Raw genomic sequence first — 10,250 nt, 5'->3', positions numbered from 1 at the left:
CGTAGAAACAATTGTCATGGAAAAGCTTTTGAGATGTTTTATTGCATATGATAGAATTTCCCCTCGACTACGGTGAAACCCGAAATCCTAGTTGTTTTAAATCTTGATATTTTATCCAAAATATTCTTTCATTTTATATTACTTAATTAATTGTTTTCAACATCAAATCAAATTAACAGAACGGTTACTTTACAAAAGTTAAATTAAGTAACATTTTAAAGAGTTCGTCCTTTGTGGATTCGACCTCGGAATACTCCGAGTATTACTTGCTACAATTGATTCTGTGCACTTGTAGAATTAAGCGATCAAGGTTTTGGCGCCGTTGCCGGGGACGACGGTTTAAAATTATTATTTCTTTAATTTTTGTCTTGTTATTTCTGAACTCTTCCAAGTGTGAATTTCAGGTAGTATATGCAACGAAGGCGTTCTAAGAACACTAACAGCGCATAAATATTACCCTTGAACCCAGAGATCGAACGCACTTGCAGAAGGAATCGAAAGGAAAAGAGACAAACAATGGAAAATCAATTCATTCCTATAGTTAATGCGCCCGCTGCGCATCAACTAAGAGATATTCAAAGGCAAGTAGTAGTGAACAATCCTTCAGAAGCTCGGAACTATGAGCTTAAAACGATTCATCTTAATATGTTGCCTCAATTCAATGGAATGACGGTTGACGACCCTTTGGCATTCATCAAAGAATTCTACGGTGTGGTTGAAACTTTTCCATTGAATAGATTGACAGAGGAGGAACTAAGGAAAAGATGTTTTCCTTATTGCATGAAGTTGAGTGCAAGAACTTGGCTTTTGAACTTGCCTGAAGGATCATTCAGTATGTGGGAAGAAGTGTATAATGCTTTCATTACAAAATATTATTCCCCGCAAAAGACTCTTGATCTTCGCGGCAAGATCTATAATATTACCCAATTGGATGGCGAACCATTCCATGAGGCGTGGGAACGCTTCAAGATGCTTCTTGCTCAATGCCCACATGTCACGACCCAAATTATTGAGCCGAGACCGGCGCTAGGGAATGGGAGTGGTAGCTCCAAAACCCGTAGCAAGCCTAAAACCGTTATTAATTTTTCGCGAATTAAAACATATTACTATATATAAAACGTTTTCAGACATCTTCTTTAAATAATATAATTCAAATATCGAAATATTGTATCCCTTTCCTGAAAACGTTTGCAGCACAATTCCTTAGAAACCAGGGTCTTACCGAGCGATATCTCATATCCAGCACCGCCCTGTTTCTGACCACAAACATAACCAATTCCTCTCAAGGCAATTGGTACTCAATTCAAACGGATAAAACATCACCTTTATAAATGACTTATTTATAAAATTATGTCAGAGTTTACTTTTCAAATACCGTTTGAAATCGAATCATAAACTTTATACTGACACCTATTGACTACTGCAGCTCTATAAAACTCATACTTTGTGTGAGCCAAAAGGGCTGCTGATACAAAGGAGATGGTCTGTCTGATCCGACTTTCACTACCTGCAAACAAAAGTGAGGGGTCAGTATTTGGGAAATACTGAGTGAGTTTGCATTTACTAACAGTATTACATTAAAGACACAGCATCACATTTTAAGGAAACGGTATTATAAAACATATAACATGTATTTGATCCGTACGAAACTAATATCCTAGCATGCGACACATCTCTCGAATAATTATATATCGTTCAACCCAATCGTAAATATCAATTGCGAGTCCAACTCGCTGGTGGCCCAGCCACTAGATACGGGGACTTCCAGGCTACACCGTAGCCGAGTTCACTCTGCGTATCGAAATCATAACTCAATCGTAAATATCATATTCATCATCAGCTCCCAGCTGAGTTATATCAATTCATCACTCATATGCAAACATACTAGACCGACTCGGTACTGGTGATCACACAGCCTATTGACACCCAATAGGTAGCTAGTTTCTTCGGATCGCATACTAGTTCTCGTATATAGAAATTAAGAAAGCATATAACCTTTCAGTCATTTATATAACATGCGATGCGTATAAACAGTATATGTATATCTATGCAAAATAACTTTATACTAATAATACGCGAAAGTAAATTGCCACTCACAGTGACCGCTATCCAAAACTGCATTATTATAATCCCGCAAGCGTAAGCTCCATGCGTTGTCCAATCACGTGCCCTCTCCAGCTAAATGGCTTGGTAGCTTGTCGGTATGTCAGCTACTTAATCGAGTTACCTATATGTTTAATCCATAAACGTGGGCTTAGTATTCAAACTCCTAAGTTATAAACTTAGGTTAACACAATCGTATCTCTAATACGATTCTTAACTTTGATAATCTCTTAATCATACTTCTCTTTTAAACGTCCTAGTTTATGTTTTGATATTCAATCGAATCACGATTGATTACACGACTTGAAATTGTTTGAAATCGAGTTTCTGCGTCGCGTCAGGGCCCAGAAAGCCCAAAACTAACAATTCCCGCTAACGAAGGACTGCACGTTCGTGCAGCAGTGTACTGCACGTTCGTGCAGAACGTGCAGTACGCTGCACGTTCGTGCAGAACGTGCAGTACGCTGCACGATCGTGCAGTTGCTGTGCTGCACGTTCGTGCAGCACTTGCTACACGTTCGTGCAGCAGTCTGCACGAACGTGCAGTCTGCTGCACGTTCGTGCAGCCTTTGGCTGTACGATGTGCAGCCCCGGGGTTCGTTCCCCGGGCCATTTCCGACGTGCTTAAACGTCCAAAATCGATTCTAGCACGATTTCCATTAATAACCATCTCAAATATCATCAAAAACGCCAATAGAAACGCGATTACGATTCGTTTAATTCGTTAAAACGAAATAACCCTTATTTATCAATTCTCATAATAAAAACGTCAAACTTACCTTGATTTGAAGCTTAGCGATGATAGAGAATCGAATTCTGGACGAATCGATATAAAGAACTCGCGATTTGGACGAGAAACGGCGAAACGGCGACGGATCGTAATCGATCGTCGAAAGCTTCTGTTACTTTCCCAATTCCTCTGCGCATCATTTCATTCCCTTTCTCTTAAGGAAGGTTATCATATATCTTGGATAATTGTCCATTTTGGTCCTTCATTTCTTTAACTTAAACCATTTCTCTTTTAAACTTTCTAATTTAACCAAACGGTTAAATTATCCTTTTAACTCGAGTCGATACGTATTATTTATATTCATATAAATAATATTAACTCAATATTATTATTTTCCGTCAATAATCTTTTAATTACTATTCTCGAGACTTAATTGGCTAATTTACACTTTAGCCCTTAAACTTCTCAAAAGTGACAATTTAGCCCAAAACGCATCCGCGTCCAAATTTTAAAAGGTCTCCGATTGACCCAAAACTTTTACCACATATACTATAAAACATTTCGCGGACCTTGGCGAAATAATATCCCTTCGGGTTTTATATGGTTAAATTACCATTTTAGTCCCTGTACTTTATTTTGCGACTTTCTTAGTATTTTTCTTTTCCAATTCTAATTCCAACTTTTAGAACTGAAATATAATATTAAATTCCTCGCAATAATCCTTTCGAGTCCGTCCTGCTAAAATTTAATACTTATCCTAATCTCTCGGAAATCTTTCTGATATCGCCACTCTAGCGACTTAACACTGGACACGTGGTCCAATTAAATACTTAAATATTTTGGGGTATTACACCACATCATTGCTTTGATGAGTTATTACTAACTCAAATCTTCTTTGAGGGATTGACTATGAGTGGACAAACTTTGGTCGAAACGGCATCTGGAGGAAATTATGGAGAAAAGACGGCAGCTGAAATCAACCAAATCTATGAGAATGTCGCTTTAAATTCTCAACACAGAGCTATTAGAGGACGAAGGGCAGCCGTACATGAGGTGTCTTCACAACATGACATTGTATCAGAAGTTGTTGAGCTAACTAAGCAAGTGAAGATGTTGTTTAGTCAAAATCAGCATTCAACGGAAACTTTTGCTGTCTGTGGCATCTAGGGGCATATTGCAACTTCTTACAATTATACCAACGAAGTTCAATCAGAGGAAGCCAATTTTGTTAGCTACAATCAAAACAGACAACCAAGGAATGATCCTTACTCAAATACATATAATCCAGGGTGGCGGAATCATCCAAATTTTTCATGGAGAGATGGAAACAACACTAAACCGCAAGGACCACCTGGATTTCAACAAAATAGAGCGGCACCTCCACCTCCACAACAAGAAAAGAAACCATCTCTCGAAGATATGATGGCACAATTTATGGCAAATCAAGATGGCCATAATAAGAAGATGGAACAGCGAATGTGCCAAATCGAGAATGCGCATCAATCTTCGATTCATAATGTGGAACGTCAACTTGGGCAATTAGCCAAAAAGATAGCTAAAAGAGAACAAGGAAAATTCCCAAGCAACACCGAGACCAATCCTAAGGAAGGAGCTATGACTATCTCTTCAAGGAGTGGCAAGGAAGTTGACAACTCACCAAAAGAGAAAAAGAAAGAAAACCACATTGTGATTGAGGAAGAGGAGGCCGGTAAAAATATGGAGGAGGAAATTACTGTGGAAAAATCTCCACCAACAGTCAAGGCATACGTTCCTCTGATACCATACCCTCAGCGACAAAGGAAGAGGATAAACGAGCTACATTTTCAGAATTTTCTTGATATTTTCAAGAAAATTCAAATCAACATTCCATTCGCCGAGGCATTGGCGCAAATGCCCTCGTACGCAAAGTTCTTGAAGGAGATTGTCTCTAACAAGAACAAATTGGAGGAATATTCAATGGTGGCTCTGACTGAGGAGTGTAGTGCAATACTGCAAAAGAAACTACCGCCAAAGCTAAATGATTCAGGGAGTTTTTCCATTCCCTGTACTATTGGAAATGTTAACGTTGCTAGTTGTTTATGTGATTTAGGTGCTAGCATCAATCTGATGCCACTATCTTTGGTACGGAAGTTGGGGATTACTGAAATGAAACCTACCACAGTTTCATTACAGTTGGCAGACAGATCAGTAAAGAGACCACTTGGCATAGTGGAGGATTTATTGGTAAAAGTTGGTAAAATCTATTTACCTGCTGATTTTTTGGTCCTTGATATGAATGACGATGTGGACTTATCCATTATTCTAGGCAGACCATTTTTGGCTACAGGACGAGTGTTGATAGATGTGCAAAGCGGAAAATTGACATTTAGGGCAGGTGAAGACATAGAAGAATTCAACATCATTAAATCCCTAAAGAACTCTGAATTTGTTGACTCATGTAACAGTGTTGATATAATCGATAAGATTGTAGAAGAAATATTTGTGAAAGAGTCATATAATGAACCGCTATAAGCATGTTTAGCTATGAGCCTAGATGAAACAAATGATGCTGTAGAGATCATTGAATATGCACTTAGCTTGGAGGATAACGGTTTTAAGAAATTCAAACATTTTGTTAAGTTCGAAGAACTTGGAGAAGGTAAGAAAAAACCAGAACCTTCTGAAAAGGTGCCACCCAAGGTAGAATTAAAAACTTTACCTGCCCATCTGAAATATGCATTTTTAGGAGCTAATAACACTGATCCTGTGATTGTTTCTGCTAAACTAAGTTCCACAGAAGAAGAAAAGTTGTTGAGGATTTTGAGAAATCGCATGAATACGATAGCTTGGACTATAGCCGACATCAAAGGCATTAGTCCATCTATATGCATGCACAAGATCCTGATGGAGGACGAATTTAAACCAAGTGTTCAAGGTCAGAGGCGATTAAATCCCAACATGAAGGAAGTTGTGCGAGCTGAAGTAATCAAATTACTTGATGCATGTATCATTTATCCAATTTCTGATAGTTCCAAAAGAAGGAGGCACAACTGTGGTGAAAAATGAAAATAACGAGCTAATCCCAACCAGAGTGGTTACTGGTTGGAGAGTGTGCATAGACTATCGAAAGTTAAACACAGCTACCCGCAAAGACCATTTTCCCTTACCTTTCATCGATCAAATGCTTGAGCGATTAGCTGGCTATGCATACTATTGTTTTTTGGATGGCTATTCGGGGTATAACCAAATTGCGATTGAACCAGAGGATCAATAGAAAACAACATTCACATGCCCCTACGGTACATTTGCATATCGTCGTATGCCATTCGGTTTGTGTAATGCCCCCGCTACCTTTCAACGTTGCATGATGTCTATCTTTTCTGACATGGTAGAAGACATCATTGAAATCTTTATGGATGATTTTTTCGTGTTTGGATCATCTTTTGATACTTGTCTCGCAAATTTAGACAAAGTTTTGCAACGATGTGAGGAAACTAACCTTGTTTTGAATTGGGAAAAATGTCATTTCATGGTACAAGAGGGCATAGTTCTTGGCCATAAAATTTCAGAAAAAGGAATGGAGGTAGATCGAGCAAAGATTGAGGTAATTGAAAAATTACCACCTCCAACTAATGTTAAAGCAATCCGAAGTTTTCTTGGGCATGCTGGTTTTTACAGAAGATTCATTAAAGATTTCTCAAAAATTGCAAACCTTTATGCTCACTGCTTGTTAAAGATGTTTCTTTCGTGTTTGATAATGCTTGTCTGAAAGCATTCCAAAAGTTAAAAGAGGCTTTAATCTCCGCACCAATTATAGCATCACCTGACTGGAGTTTACCATTTGAAATAATGTGTGATGCCACTGATTATGTGTTGGGGTCAGTTTTGGGCCAGCGGAAAGACAAGAAATTACATGTCATTTATTATGCAAGCAAAGTGCTTAATGATGCTCAAATAAACTACACAACGACTGAAAAAGAATTGTTAGTAGTTGTGTACTCATTTGAAAAATTTAGATCTTATCTCGTTGGCTCGAAAGCTATTGTATATACAGATCATGCGGCGATCAAATATCTTTTGGCAAAAAAGGATGCAAAACCAACATTAATTCGTTGGGTAATTCTTTTACAAGAATTTAACTTCGAAATTAGAGACAAGAAGGGGGCAGAAAATGTAGTAGCCGATCATCTTTCTCGAATGGAACAAGGAGTAGAAGATGATGGAGATGAAATCAATGATTCATTTCCGGACGATAAACTCTGGGCAATTAAGGAACTACCATGGTTTGCGGACATAGTGAACTTTTTAGCATCAAAAGTCTTACCCGAGAATTTAAATTTCCACCAAAAGAGAAATTTTTTATCTGAGATAAAATTTTACATGTGGGATGAACCTCTGTTGTTCAGAACTTGTGCAGATGGAATAATAAGAAGATGCGTGCCTAACGAAGAGATGCATTTGATCCTAAATGAATGTCATTCTTCACCATACGGAGGATATCATGGTCTTGACAAAACAGCGGCAAAAGTGTTGCAATGTGGTTTTTTCTGGCCCACATTATTCAAAGACGCTAGGAGTTTCATCATGACTTGTGATCGGTGTCAAAGAACAGGCAACATTGGCAAGGGAAATGAAATGCCACAACAAGGAATTTTGGAGGTAGAATTGTTTGATGTGTGGGGAATCGACTTCATGGGTCCATTCCCGCCCTTGTGCGGTAACGCTTACATATTAGTTGTTGTCGATTACGTGTCCAAGTGGGTGGAAGCTATAGCATTACCCGATTACACTGCGAATAGCGTTGTCAAGTTTGTGAAGAAACGAATTTTCAATGTTTTCGGTGTTCCTCGGGCCATCATTAGTGATAATGGAGTGCATTTCCAGAATTATAAGTTGAAAAATCTTTTAAGAAAAAATGGTTGCCAACACCGTGTTGGAACAACTTACCACCCTCAAACGAGTGGTCAAGTTGAAATTTCTAATAGAGAACTTAAACAAATTTTGGAGAAAACAGTTGGTGCGTCCAGAAAAGATTGGGCTATTAAATTGGACGATGCTTTGTGGGCATATAGACGGCCTATAAAACTCCCTTAGGGGTGTCGCCTTATAGGTTAGTTTTTGGCAAACCGTGTCATTTACCCGTCGAGTTGGAACATAGAGCTTATTGGGCGATAAAACAACTGAACTATAATTTCAAATCCGCGGGTGAAAAAAGACTTTTGCAGCATGATTCGTTCGAAAATGCGCGGATATACAAAGAACGCACCAAAGTTTGGCACGACAAGCGGATCAAACGGAGAGAGTTCAAGGAAGGACAAAAAGTGTTGTTGTTCAACTCCCGTCTTAAACTCTTTCCGGAAAAACTCAAGTCGAGATGGTCCGGACCATTTCGTATCTCGAAAGTCCATCCCCATGGAGCACTTAAGATTGACAATCACTTCAATGGTAGTAAGTTTCTTGTCAATGGTCAAAGAGCAAAACACTACTATGAAGGTGAGCAATTAGGTAGTGTATGCACTTTCAAATTTGAAACTTGAATTGGATAAAACGTCGAGCCATGACGTTAAATAAAGCGTTTGTTAGGAGGCACCCTAACATTAGTTTGGTACGTTTTCTATTAAGTTTTCAGTCAAAAATTTTCCGTGTCTAAAAATAATTTTTTTTTTAAAAAGAAAAAAATTCAAAATTCAAAGTCTTGGGCAGTGGCTGAACCGGCCCTTAACCGGTCCTCGTAGTCGGACCGGTTGAACACCGGTTCAAAACACTGATTGGAATCAGAGCCTCAACCAGCTCTGATCCGGTCCTCGTAACTGGGCCGCTCCAGCACCGGCCCATACGACTGATTGTGAATTTTTTTTCTTAAATTTGTTTTACGTCCATACATGAATAGTTTTATTTTTAGCGATTATTTCTGTCTGATTTTCTTTCTTTGCTGAGTCCAATGTAAACAAATCATTAAGAATCACTCCATATCAATTCCTTATTTTATTTTGACATTCCTTGTGAAAATTTTTCTTAACCTTCAACTTCCTTTTTTGAATTCCTTCCTTTGTCAAATTGTTTCCTTTATTCTTGCTAAAAATTCTCCCTATAAATTGATTGTTTTTGCTGAGCCAATTCATCACTATCTCAAGGTTTTTCTTGCTCTTTAAGAAAAATAAACACTCAATTTCAACAACATTTTTCAAAGCTTTCATGGGTTACAATTACTCCGATTCTGATTCCGATTCCGAGTCGGAACGCCAATTTTACCGGAATGTAGAGAATCGGTCTCGCCATCAAGAGTACCCTGATTTCTTTTGGAGTGATGATTCTTTTGGATCCGTTGGTCATTCATCTATGATGACGGATTCCCTTTTCCCTCCAATTACTTGATGGAGGATGTTTGTGATGTTTCTTCTCCTCCTACTCGAATCATCATTAGTGATGATGAGGACGATGAGAAAGAGGAGGAAGAGGAGGAAGTTGCTCCAGAAGAGATTGACCAATCCGATCTGGAGTTGGACGAAACAAGTGATGAGGAACCGGAGGAGGAAGAGTCTAGTGATGAGGAGACTAAGGATTCCTTCCACAATGTGTCTAGTATCAATGTGGCTTTGAACTCTTATCCGGGCATGATTACACCTAGTCCGGATTATAATAGTTCAAGTGAGGAATCCATAACAACCTTGAATAAGTTTTTGGAACCGGTTGTGGTGCACCCACCAATGGGAACAATCCTTAGCCCAATCATAATCCATGATGATGAGCCTATTCCCGCCCCTAATAAGAGTTGGTTCCAAAGAACAATTTTTGAGGAAGAGGCGGATAGGGATTACTTGTCCTATTTGAGTACTAGAGAGGAATTTTGTGAACCTTATGAATTGGAGGATGAAGTTGTAGAGATGGTTCGGGCTAGAGGTCGTCCAAGGATCATGAGAGAAGGAAAGGTTGGTCGTCCTAGGAAGGTTTATTGCATGAAACCAAAAATTCAGTAGGGAGGCGGAAGGCTATGGAATTGGACTAGTTGTCATTTTTATTTTACCTTTGTTATGTTTCGTTTTGTTGTTTGTTTTATTTTCCTTATTATGTTTGTGTTGTTTGTCATTTTCAATTCAATAATAAAGTCCAATGTTGTTTGTTATTATTTTTTTCCAGATTTTCAATTTGTTATTTTATTAGGTTTATTGTGTTAATTATTTAATAAATTAAATCAAGAAAAAAAATCAAAATATAAATTATTATTTTCAGAACCTCAACCGGTCCTGAATCGGCTCTTAATCGAGCACCGGATGAACGCCGGTTGAGGTACTGTTTCGTTTTTTTGAAAGCAGTCCTTCAACCGGCGCCTAACCGGCGCTCGATTAATCACCGGTTGGACGCCGGTTGATCAACTGATACATTTAATACGTATCAGTTGGGTCTTTTTCAGACCCCTCTCTCTCTCTCAAATTTTGTC

General features: G+C 38.5%; 1 protein-coding gene across 1 annotated transcript; it reads left to right on the top strand.

Annotated features, from left to right (window-relative positions):
• Positions 1–516: 516 nt before the first annotated feature.
• LOC126656903 (uncharacterized) lies at positions 517–5,344 on the top strand. The gene is made up of 3 exons (XM_050351527.1): positions 517–993; positions 3,734–3,937; positions 4,001–5,344. The coding sequence occupies exons 1-3, from the start codon at positions 517–519 to the stop codon at positions 5,342–5,344; spliced, it is 2,025 nt and encodes a 674-aa protein (XP_050207484.1).
• Positions 5,345–10,250: the final 4,906 nt, after the last annotated feature.

The sequence above is a fragment of the Mercurialis annua genome, linkage group LG7, assembly GCF_937616625.2.
Source record: "Mercurialis annua linkage group LG7, ddMerAnnu1.2, whole genome shotgun sequence".
Lineage (NCBI taxonomy): Eukaryota > Viridiplantae > Streptophyta > Magnoliopsida > Malpighiales > Euphorbiaceae > Mercurialis > Mercurialis annua.
The sequence above is the reverse complement of the archived record's forward strand: the minus strand, read 5'-3'. Positions and strand labels throughout refer to the sequence as shown.

Bases quoted from the DNA above. Each gene is read 5' to 3' on its own strand.
- LOC126656903 (XM_050351527.1), top strand. From the start codon at position 517: ATGGAAAATCAATTCATTCCTATAGTTAATGCGCCCGCTGCGCATCAA. The intron at 994-3,733 runs GTCACGACCCAA...ATCTTCTTTGAG, and splicing joins TTCTTGCTCAATGCCCACAT to GGATTGACTATGAGTGGACA. The intron at 3,938-4,000 runs GTGAAGATGTTG...TGTGGCATCTAG, and splicing joins TTGTTGAGCTAACTAAGCAA to GGGCATATTGCAACTTCTTA.